At 58.1% G+C, this 15938-nt stretch overlaps 1 protein-coding gene across 1 annotated transcript; it reads right to left on the minus strand.

Moving 5' to 3' along the window:
• Window positions 1-1571: 1571 nt before the first annotated feature.
• On the minus strand, window positions 1572-15829 carry MOB1A (MOB kinase activator 1A). Its single transcript, XM_090052858.1, has 6 exons — window positions 15688-15829; window positions 12294-12460; window positions 11102-11195; window positions 5085-5218; window positions 2672-2835; window positions 1572-2071 (listed from the first exon to the last, which is right to left on the minus strand). The coding sequence occupies exons 1-6, from the start codon at window positions 15699-15701 to the stop codon at window positions 1994-1996; spliced, it is 651 nt and encodes a 216-aa protein (XP_089908984.1). The 5' UTR covers window positions 15702-15829; the 3' UTR covers window positions 1572-1993.
• Window positions 15830-15938: the final 109 nt, after the last annotated feature.

Consider the following 15938-nt stretch of genomic DNA (forward strand, 5'->3'; position numbering starts at 1 on the left):
TGAGCTCCACAGCACAACCGCTGCCCCTCCAAGCCCACAGACCCCTCAGAGCCAGCACATGCCTCCTTTCTCTGACATCCCAACTGCTCCAATCCCCAACACAACTCATCCACTCCACAGGCAGCCCCAAGATAGGAGTCGCACATACCCCTCCTTGGCCACCTACTGCTTGCTGGGACCATGCCTGGCCCTTCTCTCCCATCACCTGCAGGCACCCTGCCAAAGGCCAACCACCTCTGCCACACACAGCTCCCACCCCACCTCATGATGGCAGGTGCCATCCTGCTCTATCACCACCTATTCTGTTACCAAGTGGGACCCTCACCTAGCATCCCCCAAATGCAACACATTTCTTAGGCCACTGCTCAGACACCTGCTCCTGCCTAGCCTGCATGCAGGCCATGATATGCTTACCGCACCCCTCCACCATCACCTGTGGCCCAGGAGAAAGGCCTATGCTGACAGCTTTCCCACAGGACACTCCAGGCGACCCAATCGTCACCGCCCCCCTGGCCACCACCCCAGTGACCTGTGTGCAACTGCTCCGACACAACCGACTGCTCCCCAGCCTGGCAGCCTGCACAAGGCCACACCAAGCAGCCCTCGAGACCCCACCTGGGGTGCCTTACCATCTACCTGGTCTCTACACAGGCCCACCCCTTTCCTTCCAGGACTGCTCTCCCTCCCAGGACTCCCCCCATATCTCTTGTTCAGCAAGCCTCACCCCACCTCAGCTTTCCTCCTGCTGCCCCCCACGTTTCCACTCTGTCCCACTGCTCTTTCCTCCCAGCAACTGCCACCGTAAGTCCCTGCTCTCCCAGCCTTTGGCAGCTGTGACTCCAACCACACCGCATACTGCATCTCTCCTCCACCTCCCTGGATATAGCTTGCTGCTTCTCCATGCTGCAGCCTGGCCCGAGATCCTCAGGGCCCAAGCCCCCTGCTCCCCAGTTTGCCAAAGATCCCCACACCTACCCACTAACCCCAAACCACCACCCAGCACACCACCTACAACCCAGAGGCAGTCATACCATCACAACACACATCACTTGCCCTGAAAGAGCAGCAGCTGTCCCTTACCCCACTCCAGGCCACTGCCAGGACACTGCATGCCACCCACCTGGCCAGGCACAGCCCTTCCCTCCTGGCGCATGCCACTGCCTGCCCCCAGGTCTCTGTTTGGCATGCCAAAGTGCCTCCGTGCTCCCTGGCCCCGCTCCTCTCTCCACACAAAGCAAGCCTGTGTTCCCAACCAGGACCCCACAACTACCTTTCAGCTACAGCCATTTGGACCCTGATGCCACAGATAGCGCCCTACTGCTGCCCACACACACACCCAGGATCTCCTGCTAACCTGCATCCCAGCATCACATTCCCCCAAGGCCAGTGCAAATGCCGCTACACCACCCCATCAGCTCCGCACTGCCATTCCTATAAAATCAGCTCACCCATTCACTGCGCACCCCCCCACCCCCCAGTCCTGCATTATAGTCACTTCCCTATTCCGCCAGCTTCCTCCCGCTGCCAGTAAGCATGTTTGCCTCAGTATGGACACAGCACAGGACCACAGGTTAAGAGAATATCAAAACTTTACTTGCATACTCAAAGGTTCCCATCCCACAGGACAGGGTCAGCAGAGAGAAAGGCCCAGCACTGGCAGGACTGCACAGCCAAGGCTGGCAAGGAAGCCGAACGAACCATCATGGAGGTCCAAAGACAGGGCGCTGCCTTGCTTGGGAGAGGCGCTAGACCTGCTGGGCAGTCTCCGATGGCACGCAGCCAGGCTTTGGCAGCCCAAGGCCTTGTCACAAAGCAATCTCCCCCGCCTCTGATGCGCCGGTCCGCCGAGCAAATCTCCGCTTTCTGCCGACCGGGCCCGGCTTCAAGGCTGGCGGTGTCGCAGACAGAGTGGCCGGCAAAGAGCTGCGGCCGGGAGAGGAAGCGAAAGGGAGTGGCTGAGTCCCGCAGCGGGCCACGCTTGGCCGGGACGGGCCTATCTGTCTTTGGAGCCCAGCTTCTCAATGAGCTCCTGCAGCGGAGCCAACTCCCGCCTGTCGATCAGATTGAACTCCTGCCAGAGATCAGAGATGCTAGGTGAGGTGACCGCTCAGCCTTGGTGACTTGGGAAAGCCGCGCCACCCCCACGCGCTCTGTCTACACAGCCTCCCTTTGTCCACGGCACATCCTGCCCCTCTCCACACACCCCTTGGCTTCCTCACAACCTACAGTGTCCCAGGCTGCCAGATGCACCAGACTGCCACCCAGTCCCTTCCTCTGCACGCAGGGCCACTTCCTCCAGTGCTTCTGGATGCATTCAGGACCCCCAAAGGGGGCCCACCCCCCACTTCTAACTACACCCTTGCCCTTTGCCATCCTGCCCCTTCACCACTCTCCCAGCCTGCCACTACAAGAGGCCAGAGGCCATGGCAAGCACACTCGATTACTGCCATGCATCCCTCACTGCACTGTGACACAGAGTGCTTCCCTGCCTGATCCTTTCCGCCCTTGTGACAGCCCCAGCCACATTGCTCTGGCCACCTGCTCCCCAGGAGGCCACCCGCCATGCCATTGGGACATTCATCTTTTCCCACCTGGAGACCCTCTTCCCTCCACAGCTGCGGGCCCATGGCACGCTCCACCCACCCAGCTCCCGCCGACCGCCTGCCCTCACCTGCACAAAGAAGATAAAGTGCTTGAAGGAGGTGTTGAGGTGGGCCTCCTCCTGGAGCTGCATCACTGAATCAAAGTGCTGGTGGTAGATGTGGGCGTAGACCCGGAACAGTCGCTTCAGGATTGTCTTTGCCACTGACATAAAGTTCTTGGGGAAGGGGACGCCTGCAAGGGACCACCAAAGACCATGGTTCAGGCAAGCCCACACAGACGCAAGGCTGCCCCAACCCTTGTGCCTGCCAAGCCTTGTTCTGCACAGGTAGACAGGCCTCTGCCCCTGCACTGACCGGCATGACACTGGCCACACCTTTGTCACCCATCACTCCTCTGGCAACAGTTAGCTGAGGAGTACGGAGACTGCTGTTGCCCCAGCCCAGCCAGACTGCCTAGGATTCCCCGGCACGTAGCCCGTCCTGAACTGACTGCTCAGCTGCGGCTTCTTCTACCCGTGGGTGCATACATGCTTCTGCTCTACGGCATGTGGTCTACCTGACACAGCGGGAGCCTGTTACTCTCCGCATCTTTGCCACCAGCCACCCCTGGCACTAGGAGGAATGCCCTGCACAAGCTGCACGGCCCACAAATGAGCCCCCTGAGACTGACCCTGTTTGGGATGCCGCTCACGGCACAACATGCACCCCTGAATATCACCTCCCCAGGGCCTGCTTCTCTACAGCTGGATGGCTGCTATCTACTTCCAGCCCACAGACCACACCACACATTGCCTGGGCAAGACGCTCCTGGGGAGGACTACCTGCACTGCAAGAGCGGCACTGCTTCTAACAAGGGAGAGGCCTTTGCCTGTCCTCCCACGTGCTGCCAAACAGCCTGGGTAGGCTGCCATGCAGAAACCCCTTCCAAGGATGCTGCACAGTCCCACTCCCCAGACTGCCTGGCCTTCAAGGCCTGCCAGAGGGGCTCCACTTCCACCCCTCGCCTCACATACCGCCGCTCCCACTTCAGAAGTCACCGGGGGCATGCCGCTCTCCGTTAAGGCTGCCCTTGCAGCCCAAGGATTCCCCTGCACAGGACGGAGTGTGCCAACCACCTGCTGCACCACAGGACACAGGGAACACACCCACCAATGCCTGCATCACAGGCCAATATTACCCTGAGCAACCCGCTGCCCAGACAGCTGCCTGCCAATGCCCAAGCAGCTCCCCAGCTTTGGTTCGCCATCCCAGAGACACGCCCCACAGCACAGGGTGCTCTGCTGGGTATTGCTGCCACCCTGCCAAGTCCCTGAGGAAACTTCACAAGGCTCTGTGCACCAGCAGGTCTCTGGGCATCAAGCAGACAGCAACTCCCCACTGGGGCACCACAGCCGTGCAGACACACCACAGACAGGCAGCCTGGCCCATCTGTCAAGGAGCTCCTGCCCAGGGAGCCTACTATCCTCACCCACTTATGGCTTTTTTGCCCCCAATGCAGGCAGGGCCCCACAAAGGACCATGGCTGCCAGGGCCAAACGCCCTGAGTGCCATGCACATGCTATGCCCAGTAGCCCACCTCGCCTCCGGACCCACGGCCAGACCTCTTCTCTTAGCACTGGGCTACACAGACTCCATTCATGCTGCAGCACTGACAGCAGTCTGCCCCTGCCATGCTGCTAGATAGCCAGAACCTGCCAGCATTGCCTTGCCTTGCCGGAGGACCTCTGATCCCTCGCCGCCAGACAAGAGCTGAAAGGATGCACCCTGCAGCAACATGCCTGCTGCCTGCCAGAGCCCCAGCAGGTTCCCCCATCACAGCCCTGCATCGCCAACAGCTCCCAGAGCCACGCAGGGGCCCACTGACAACCCAGGCTCTCCTTACACCCACACACACACACAGAAGGACTCTTCAGCCCAGACTGCAACAGGCAGTCACCTACTCCCCTTCTCCCACAGGCCCCTGGACCGAGTGGCGGGAGCAACAACCTGCAGCACAGCTGGCACCTCCTCTGCTGACCCGGCCCTCGCTCTGCCTTGCTGCCAGACATTGCACGTGCACACAATCTGTAGGCACTGCCTGTGGCACAATTTCCAAGCCATTCCCTCCTGCCTACCCCTTGCCGGCAGTTATGGTCCTTCCTCCAAATCTACAGTACTCCTGGCCCATTTGGCAGGACAGGCTACCTTGCTGCTCCTCTGCCTCATAGGATGCAACTTCTTCAGGTGCTGCGCTATCCTCATCAGCGGTGCAGTCCCAAAAAGGCAGCCCATCCCTTGGGACCCGCTCCCCTGCAGGGACTCACCTGAGACCCTCTGCCATGGCATGCCAATCCGGGTTCCCATGACCCATTCTGCACTGCTTAGGGGACACTGTACCGCACCCTCACAACACACCTGTGCCCTGCCAACCCCAGAGCCTGGGCCTGTTTCTTCCACCCAAGGCCACTGCCTAAAAGTGCTGCCGAGACACCGGGGGTTTACCGATCTTTGACGGGAAGAGCGTTTCATCATCCAGCTGGTCCTGAACCCATGTCATCAAGTAATCGATGTACTTTGGGGCTGAGCACTTAATGGGCTTCTTGATGTTGGTGCCGTCGGCCCAGTGGTATTCGTACCTGGGGGAACACAAGCCACCGTGAGATGTCAATGCTGCTGCTCAGCGTGCAGGCGGTTGCGTGATAACCCCTAGCCTTGCCTCCGCCGCCTGCCCTCCCTCAGCATGGTTTCTCATTCGACTCATGTGCCAGCCTCTTCTTCTCAGCCCCACCTGGCCACTCCAATTTTGCACTCCCAGCTCCCAGAGTGGACTGGACCGTCATCTTACACCATCACTGCCGTCCCTGTTTTCTGCTGGGTCCGTAAGGGCCCTGCATTGGGCAACTTGCTCACAGGCCCAAAGCAGGCCACTGCTCCCCAGCAAAGCCACTGAACTGGCCCATTTCTCATCCACCTGCCCGCCCTGTTCCTCTGGTGCACCCTCACCTTGCCTAGATCTACTCTCACTTGGTCTCTCGGCCTCCTCTTCCACACATGCTATATCCATGCCTTTCCCCATCCTGGGACACTTCTTGTTTGCTCCGCATTTCCCAGATGCATACACCCTCCTTGCTAGCAGACAAGCAAGGCTGCGCAGGGCCCTGTGCACCAGGGCCAACGGTTTGCCTGGACTGGCCCATGCTGGCCCTCCCACACCACCTCCTGTCCACCATGCTCCTCTGCTTAGAGTCCCTCCTGGCTTGCTGTCTGCTCTTTGCCCTGGTTGCTTTCCTCTGTAGCCCAACACTCTCCTGTCACAGCACCTCCTCAATGCCACTTTACTTGGCACCACCTGCCTCCTCACCATAGCCCTGCTCACTCACAAACAAGCCGTCCTCCACAGCCCTGTAACTCTCAGTCACTCGCACACAAAGGAACCTTCCTGAGCTCCCAGCAGGAGAGAGACCCTGAGGGCTCCCCTCTGAGTCACAAGGGCTGAGGTTTTCCTTGCCCAGAGTTCCTGCTAGGGCAGGAGTGGCAATGTTTTTGCCCAGAGTAGCAAAACCGACCCCCAGCCCTGTGGAGTCACTGCAGGGGGCCTGATTCTCATTGCTGGCAACAGCTGCCCAGCCAGACAACAGGGGAAGGGCCATGGCTGCACTGCCCCAAGCTCCACCTCTGCCACCTGCCCAGAGGCACGCGTGCAGCTGCCCTTGCCCACGAGCCCAACTGGGACACTGGAGCCTGGTGCCGCTGTCTGTAGTCTGCCAGCTGCAGCTAGCCCAGGTTCTGATCAGCTGCTGCTGGCTGCAGAGTTGTGGCTGCTTGCAGCAGAGCTTGTGGCCTCCTGCCCACCTGCCACAACCATTCTGGCCTTCGGGGCTAGCAGCAGCTGCCCAGAGCCCAGGCCAGCTATGGTGTTCCCAGCAAAATGCCCTCACATGCCATGCTCTGGCATGTGTACCAGGGGTTGCTGACCCCTGCGCTGTGGCCTCTCCCTACAGTTCCTATGATCTCTGGCCATGGACAGTTTACAGGCCAACTAATGTCCCTGCTCTGTCGGCCACCTTGTCTGCCTCTCCTCCCAGGAAGCGTGCTGTGCAGCTTGTCTTTTCCAGGAGCCCTGCCCCAAGAGCCACATGCTGGCACGCTCTGCAGCTCAGCCAATCTGTGGGCTACTGTCCTTTCTGTTGGGCACCTGCTTAAATGTGTGCGCACCCACTAGGCTTGCGAGACAATGACAAAGCTCAGCACCCAGACATGCTCTCAGTGATGCTTACAACACACTTCGCAGCTGTCCTTGGAGCCTGTCACCCTGCTTATTGTCACCTTGCCTTCCCCTTGCCTCCACCCCAGCAGCACACCCACATTCAGGCTCCAGAGAGCGCACCCTCTGTGGCGCTGCCTGCTGCTGGCCAACCCCCATGCATGACTGCAGCCTGAGAAGGACGGAAAGAATTCTGTGGTTTGGCGAGGCTGCCCGCCATTAGGAGACATGATACAACCACAGCCCTCTTCAGGGCACAACACTGAGGACAGTGCCACAGGGACGCCCTCACCAGACCCCTGCACTTATCTGGCAGCATGCAACCCTCCCCGGGGGGGCTCCCAGATGCAGGCCCCACTGCTCTGCACCTCTCTCCAACTTCAGGAGCACCTCAGCTCCCAACAGACCTCAACACGGGATGCCCATGCCTGCTATGGGACAGGGAAATCTGGGTGAGGGGGATCCCCTACCCTCCATCAATGCTGACCTCGTGAAGGAACACCTTGAGAAGCTGGATACCTTCAAGTCAGCTGGCCCTGACAATCTGCACCCCAGGGTACTCAAGGAGCTGGCAAGCGTCATAGCCCAGCCCCTGGCACGGATCTTTGAAAACTCCTGGCGCTCTGGTGTAGTGCCCGAAGACTGGAAGAAGGCCAATGCGGTGCCGATCTTCAAGAAAGGGAGGAGAGTGGATCCGGCTAACTACAGGCCCATTAGCCTGACTTCTATCCTAGGGAAGATCTTAGAAAAGTTTATTAAGGAGGCCATCCTTGAGGGACTGGCCCAGGCTAACATCCTAAGGGATAGCCAGCACGGGTTTGTTGCGGGTAGGTCTTGTTTGACCAATCTCATTTCCTTCTATGACCAGGTGACCTATCACCTGGATAAGGGAGAAGAGATTGATGTCATATATCTTGACTTCAAAAAAGCTTTTGATCTGGTATCCCACGATCACCTCTTGGCCAAACTGCCCAGTTGTGGCCTTGGCTCCACCACGATCCGCTGGCTGGGAAATTGGCTTCGTGGTCGGACCCAGAGGGTTGTGATTGATGGCAGTCACTCATCATGGTGCCCTGTGACCAGTGGGGTCCCTCAAGGCTCTGTCCTGGGACCCATACTGTTCAACATCTTCATTAACGATGTGGACATTGGAGTTAGGAGTGGACTGGCCAAGTTCGCCGATGACACCAAACTTTGGGGCAAAGCATCCACACCAGAAGATAGGCGGGTGATCCAGGCTGACCTGGACAAGCTCAGCAAATGGGCAGACGAGAACCTCATGGTGTTTAACACCGAAAAATGCAAGGTTCTCCACCTTGGGAGGAAAAACCTGCAGCACCCTTATAGGCTCGGCAGTGCTCCGTTGGTTAGCACTACAGAAGAAAGAGACTTGGGGGTCATCATTGACCACAAGATGAACATGAGCCTGCAATGCGATGCTGCTGCTAGTAAAGCGACCAAAATGCTGGCGTGCATCCATAGATGCTTCTCGAGCAAATCCCGGGACGTCATTCTCCCCTTGTACTCGGCCTTGGTGAGGCCGCAGCTGCAGTACTGCGTCCAGTTTTGGGCTCCACAATTCAAAAAGGATGTGGAGAAGCTTGAGAGAGTCCAGAGGAGAGCCACGCGCATGATCAGAGGTCAGGAAAACAGATCTTACGATGACAGGCTGAGAGCCACGGGGCTCTTTAGCCTGGAAAAGCGCAGGCTCAGGGGTGATCTGATGGCCACCTATAAGTTTATCGGGGTGAACACCAGGATCTGGGGGAACGTCTGTTCACCAGAGCGCCCCAAGGGATGACGAGGTCGAACGGTCACAAACTCCTGCAAGACCGTTTCAGGCTGGACATAAGGAAGAATTTCTTTACTGTCCGAGCCCACAAGGTGTGGAACAGTCTGCCAGCGGAGGTGGTTCAAGCACCTACATTGAACACCTTCAAGAGTAAATTGGATGCTTATCTTGCTGGGATCCTATGACCCCAGCTGACTTCCTGCCCTTTGGGCAGGGGGCTGGACTCGATGATCTCCCGAGGTCCCTTCCAGCCCTAATGTCTATGAAATCTATGAAACAAGATGCAGAAGGAACTCAAGGGACCTCCTGACTAGGGCACCACAAAGCAGGGGGCCTCAGCTGTTCCCCCTTTGGATGATAACACAGGACACTTGGCCGGGAATCCCACAGGGCACGTGCCTGCACAGATCGCACGGCTTCTGTGCAACTCCCCCGCTTTGCCTGCTCTGTAACACCGCTTGCGGGACAAAGAGGTACCTCCTGCACTGCTTGTGAACTGTGTGCCCTCAGGGACCCTTTCCACACCCACTTTCAGGTCCCACACCTGTCATAATTTCAAGGCAGGAAGCTCCCGGCCCTGCCCAGAACCACTTTGCCCACCCCCTCATGCTTCGCACCTATGCCCCTGGCCTTCGCCCCCTGGTGCCTGTTGCCAGCTACAGGCCAGACTTCTTGTCTGGCCCTGGGGACAGGCTCTGGTCATGGGCATTCCCTTTACAGATGTCCGGCACGAGACACTCACGTCTGCATCCGATACCTACATGCCTCAGGAACCTTCCCCCAGTCAGCCCCGAAAACTAGCATCTATTGCACTGCTCTAGCAAGCACAGGTGGTGGGCATCACTAACATTGTGGCACACCACTCTCACACTTTCACTGGTTTCTTCTGCACCTTCTCCAGCAGAAGCCTCTGCTGCACAGCCACAGCTGCACTAGCTCACTCTGCTGACATGTCTCACGCCGTCTCCTCATTGTCTAGGGTGACAGAGTGCACAGAGAACTCCCTGCTACCCTGATAGCCCAGGCACCGAGCTGCTCCACCCACCCACATGGCTCTCTTCAGGCTGAGAATCACGGATGAGGGTCCTGCTTACGGCTTCTAGGCCCCTGCATTAGCACCCCTGTAGACACGAAGCCCAGAAAGCGGGCCAGGCTCAACCCCACCGCACAACCCTGTACCGCTCACCCACACGATGACTGACTTGCTGTGTGATGCAGCCCTGCTGCTTCTGCCGGAAGCTTTGACAGGAAATCACCCCAAACATAGAAACAGGAAATTGCAGGCCTCCGAGTCTCACACTGAGGCCGTTCCTGAGTAGACAAGACACATGCTACCCCTCTGAGGGAGGCTTTCACCCTTATCTGACTTGATGTTATTCCCCTGTCAGGCACCTTGGACTGCCTGCTCTCCGCTGACGCTTCCCTCTGCCGCCTATACTGCACAAAGCCATCTCCCTTGCTAGTGCTCTGGCAGACAGCATGCCCTGCCACGCAGCAGCCCAAACTTCTCTCCTCCTGCCCTGGTGCCTACACTTTCAGTGCCTGGGCTGCCATCTGCACCAGCAATGTACCAGCCACACATCCAAGGCATCCTTCCGACTGTCACCTCAAACCCTCCCTGCCTGACCCATGCCTTCTTCCTACCAAACGCACCTGCCTGCCTTGGGAAACCTAAGCCCCTGTCAAGACACACTGGCTGCAACCAGGATTTTGTGCCACACCTCTTTCAGATTCACCTGGCAGGTCACGGATACACGCATCTTCTGGGATGATGCAACTGCACCCACGAGTCTGCCCCAGCCTCATGATAGTGTGTTGCCTCCTCCTGGGGCATGTGCTCTTGCATGTCCTGAGCAGCCTCATGCACGAATCGTTCTAGAGGGCCAGGCACCCCACCTCCAGCCCGCTCATCCATACCTATCACTCTTGGCTGTTTTCACACCCCAGACTCCAGGACCCTGCTGCTCTTGGCCCTGGACCAGAAAGGCCCTTCCCCAACTCCTGCATTTGGCCTATCACCCTGCACCACAGGCTATAGACAGACCCTTTTTCTGCCCCGAGTGCTCACTGCTATTCCCGTGCAAAGCCTCTGGCCACTGCTACTCCCCACAGCCCTTCTGCCCAAGTCGCACTTACTGCAGAGCATCAACTCATGGACAGCCCATTTGCCCTGTTCTGTGAGTAGGAAGCACCCAGAGGACTGCATGCTCTCCAGCTCGCTCACAGGACTCTCCCACCTCCTGCTACTCTCCCACATACTCAGCATCACGTCATCCAGAATCCAGCTTGCCTGATGTCACGCTGCCCCCCAGCATTAAACAGCTCCTTGTTGTCCACCTCTATACTGCCTGGCGTGTGCACCCTGCAAGAAGCATACTCCCGCGGGACACCGCAGCACAGCCTCCCAGACACGTGCCCTCCCCCCAGCAAACTGTGCCCAGTTACCCACAGCATAATTCCTACCTCGGCCCAGCAGACATCACGAGACAGCTCGCCTCTGTGCAGAACTCAGTGATGGTCCCGTACAACATGTTGATCTGGTTGAAGAAATCCACAGCTGCAAAGCCAACAGACCCACTGTGAGAGGTCCGTGTGACTTTGGCAGACAATCAGTCGTGCTGTCCCTTCTGGTGGGGGAGCTCCCAATTAGGGAGCAACCAATCAGCACTACTGCAGTTTTGGCTTTCTGGGGACAACCCAGGCAGGCTCCACCTTGGAGGAAAGGCTCTCCTGCTCCTGCATCAACTCTCGCTCCATTCCCATACCTGACAGACACCCCTGCAGGAGGCCTCCATAGATTATCCCCTGGCCCACAGGCTCCACTTGCATCACAGAGCACCTCTGGCACTTTGGCAGATTTCCTATATTCTCCTACAGGCACCAAACAGCCTTGTCTTTGGCTTGGCACCACTGGGGCAAGGCTACTTCAAGGTAGCCTGCCACATAACACCCTAAGACCAGGCACCATGTCGCACATTGATATATGCTTCACCCTTAGCACCAGCCCTTCCCAGTCTCAGACACAGGCTGTTTGTTCTGACCTCACATCAGCCTCTCCAGAGTCCCTATTTCTTGAACGTGTATACAGCGACACCTTGGCCTCACTCAGTCAGCTACTGTCACTTCACCATGCCTTGCGCCTCCCACTGAGATCCAGGTGACCGGAAACTTTGGCTCCTTGCTCACATTCTGGCCAGCCTGAGCCAAGTACCACCTGCCTGCTCCTCCGAGATAGTCTGCACAGAACTACCTGTACAAGGAGCAGGGCCGGCCTGGCAGGCATTCTTTCCTAGACTTCACCAGCCCAGGCTTCCTCACACCCAAAAGGGCAGCATCCTTTCTCATGACAGCAACTGGGGCTGTTTCTTGCACTCTTCTCCAGATCTGCAGGCCTTCCAAATCAGCCACAACATGGCCAACTTCCTCTTCCTGACTCTGCTGGCTGCCTGATGTGCGCCCAGGATGAATGGAAAGAGTTTGTTCACAGGGCTGCCAGTCAGGTTGACCAGCTGCTGCCTTGCTCAGGCTGTTCTCGCCTCGTTCTGTCCCACCCAGCCACTCCCCAGGTGGTTGCCAGCAATGTCCCCAACTCAAGCACATGTGCCCGTTTCCACCCCCCAAGCACCCAGGCAAGCTCGTTCCACCTTGTACTTACTATTGACGGCGATCCATTCATTCAGGTCCTCTCCCTCAGGTAACATCACGGCTTGTCTAAGGTTCCCGCTTCCCAAGGTCGCCTCGGCATGTTTCAGGAGCTCGTACTGATGGGAGCCTTCGGGAATGTTCTTCTTGGGTTTGAAGGTTTTTGATGACCGGCTGCCACTAAGGAAAGAAAGCCAAAGATCTATTTTGGCTGTCCTGTATGATCCCTTTTCCACAGCACTGCCTCTGCCCCTACCCCTGAGCTTCCCTCCAGTTACTTTCTCTTCTTGCTACACAGTTATCTGTTTGCCCCATATGCTGGCCTGAGTTTTCCAGACGCCTGCCATGCAGCCGACCTCCTCCCCTGCCTCGACACCCCCCCCCGATACTATGCACAACATCTGGCACAGGAGCGACTATGTCATTTTCCAGATGCTCTGGACACGAGAGCCAACCTTTGGGCTCACCGCGGCACCAGTTAGCATAGCGCCCTCCCCGAGAGCCGCTCCGCTCTGCTTCCCCTGCCTGACCTGCCACTTGCCTTTTCTGGCTCCTGGCACTATGCTGCTTCCTGTCCCGTTTGCTGCTGGTCTGTCTGCCCTCTGTCTCCTGCTGTGCTCCCCACTCCCTCCCTGATTGTCTACATGCCCCACCCAAGCCAGTTTCGGCCTGTGCCAAATGTCGGCCACCCTTGCTCCATCCTGCATAAACAAAACATCCACTGCCATGTAGCCGTTGGTGCGTCTGGCCATGCTTATGCTTTCAGTGGGCTCCAGAATGTGTCGAATTGGGTGCCCGGAACCACTCCCCTTTCACAAGCCTGGACCGCTAGTTTCCACCTGCTGCAGCCAGAGGATGCTGAGTCCCAGCTTTCTGCCACCACTGGGTCTCTCCTTCTCCAGCACAGGTGCCACACGACCTGCTCCCCGGTACCGGCCATTTGCCATGTGCTGATGCAAAGCCAACCACGGGCCCAGGCTCCCTGCACATCCCCAGTGCCCGACACACCCAGAAATGCACTTTCCACAACAGAGAGAACTGCTACATCCAGGTACTTAGAGGAGAGCCCTTCCCTCACACCCTGCTCCCAGTCGTCTTTGAACACCTACACTCCACCTTGGAAGTAGGAGGCCAGGGATGGCAGGACAGAGACAGCACCAAGGACAACAAATGCCACTGCTACAGATCAAGAGAAACCCACCAAGACACCACCTGGGACCCACCCTCTCCAGCCTGTAGGGTATTTACTTCCCCAAATACTACCCTAAGGTTTCAGCCTGCAGCAGCCTGGGACACCACTTGCTACGGCTACGGCCCCAGGTCCCGCCCCGCCACCTCCTCTCTCCAGGGCGGACTTTCACCTCTCTCCTTCAGCTTCTTTTGGGAAGTGGTCTCCCTGCCGTCACCAGGATGACAGGATCCCCTACCCCAGGCAGCAGGTGAGTCAGGGCCCCACGTCTTCCCTTCCATGTCTCAGCTACGCAATGAAAGATCCCTCCAGTCTCTGGAGGGCAATGAAGCCATGCTCCCAATAGCAATACAGACAACCTGACAACAATTTGCACTGCTTCTTTGCTAGGACCACAGGCACTTAGTGCACATGCTTTGCAACCGCTGACACAAGACTGCTAGCATGTGCACACACATGCAGCATTCTTGCCTCATGCCTGCATCATATTAGTTGCCTGCTTCAGGCCAGGGCTACATGACCACAGATCCCACTGTCTGCAACTTTCACACCTACATATAGCACCCTCCATCTGCCAGATAGTGTGCACCTCCATCCCTAACACCCCCATGCACCAAACCCAGAAGCCCACACCGACTCAGAAGCCTCAGTCTCAACCCTGCCTGCTGCACGCCGCTGCCCCCTGCAAGTTTCCCTTCCCTCCCCTGACACCCCCTCACAAATAAGGGGTTGCCCTCTCCTGCGATACTCAGCAGCTCAGCCCCTGGCCCAGAGAGGGCCCCCAACCCCCACCCCGCTGCCTCAGCTCACGGCTTCCGCTGGCCTCCCATGAGGAACCCCTTACACTTCCTCCCTGGCTTGCACACTTCCCTTTGCCTCCCCGTACTCCCAGCCGCTGCCTCACAGGGGCCCTGCTACTCTCCACAATCTCTTCCGCCCAGATCACACCCGGATCCCACAGATCCTTTATACCACGGGGCACTGACACCCTGACCCGGGCCACCCCAACCCCACCACCACCCACCTGTTGCTGGGGGGCCAGGCCTTCTTCCTACCGTCTTCCCCCCACAACCTACCCAGCACCTGAGGGCCACCTGCCCCTTTGCAGCGTGCATCACTGTCAGCCCCATGTCTCCTGACATGGAGGGTCTCCAGGACCCTGCTGCTGCTATCACAAACCCCATGGAAACACTGACTCCTAGAGAGGGGGGCTAGAAGCTGCGAAGTCGCCACCTCCCACCTTCTGCTTGAGCCAGGATCAGCCTCTTCGCGAACTGTCCCAGACGCGGCCACTCTCCCACTTCTGCACAGCACTACGCAGCGCGCCAACTCTCATGAGTTCTGGCATGATTCTTAAAGTCTATGCTTTGAGAATGGGAACACTTCAGATCTTTCTTTTATACAGGTTTCCCTCGTTTTATGTTGGTTGTGTACGTATGTGTGAATTCACTCTTATGCGATGACCCGTTTCAGACCAAAAATTCGTTATATGCTCTTATGTGACTGGTGTGGGGGAAGCCCACAGTTAGCTGCTTTGCGCGGTGCATTGTGGGAGTGACGCATCAAAATATGGTCTTGCGTGTGGATCTGTGCTCCTCACTCCTTGTCTGCAACACGAGTTTCTGTGGTTGCCATCCCCATGATGGTAACATTCACCACCACGTTGTGCTCGTGTGTACTGTCTGCCGTGGGCGAGTACCAAAACTGCCCTGTGAAATGGTAGAAATGGGTCTGGGGGCCAGCACAGGCGAGGGCCGGGAATGTCTCCCTATCCCTACTTGTTGTCTTGTAAAGTGGGTGCCTTTTATGTGAATTCAAGTTATGCGCCATTTTCCAGGAACGCATTTGTATTTATATTTTTATATACGTATATACACATGCACACATATAAAAGGAAAGGGGACGTTTTTCACATTCCCAAAGCGCGGGCTCTAAGAACCACATCATGAATCGTGAGAGTTGGCAGCACGAGGCTTCGCGCGGCCCTGCCACAGGCCAGGCAGACCCGGGGGCGCCATCGCCACTATCCCGGCTCAGCAGGGCCCTCACCTGCCGCTCCGAGCAGCACCAGCCCCACTAGCCCAGCACCGCGCCCGGCCTCCCTGGGGTCGACCCAGCCTCCTCATACCGCCAGATGTCACGGCCCACCGCGCGCGTGACGCCACAGCTCCCCCCCAGCTGCCCGTCCCCCGCCAAGGGCCGCCCTCGCCCCACTCACAAGAGGAAGCTCATTCTGGCGGGCGGACGGGGCGGGGGGGGGGGGTCCCGCGGGGTCGGGGGTCACGGAGCCGTCGCCGCTGCCACCGGCCTCCCCGAAGCACCTCGCGGGAGGGCGGGGCGCGGTCTCGCGAGATTTGGGAGCGCGAGACTTCCTTGGGCGGTGAGGGGGAGGGGAGGGCAGGGGGGCGGTGCCCTGCGCGGCACCAGAGTCGTTGCGGCCCCGCCCCTTCCGGCTTATGCAACCATCGG

Source organism: Crocodylus siamensis, chromosome 6, assembly GCF_052110815.1.
Source record: "Crocodylus siamensis isolate JL-2025a chromosome 6, ASM5211081v1, whole genome shotgun sequence".
In the NCBI taxonomy this organism is placed as follows: domain Eukaryota; kingdom Metazoa; phylum Chordata; order Crocodylia; family Crocodylidae; genus Crocodylus; species Crocodylus siamensis.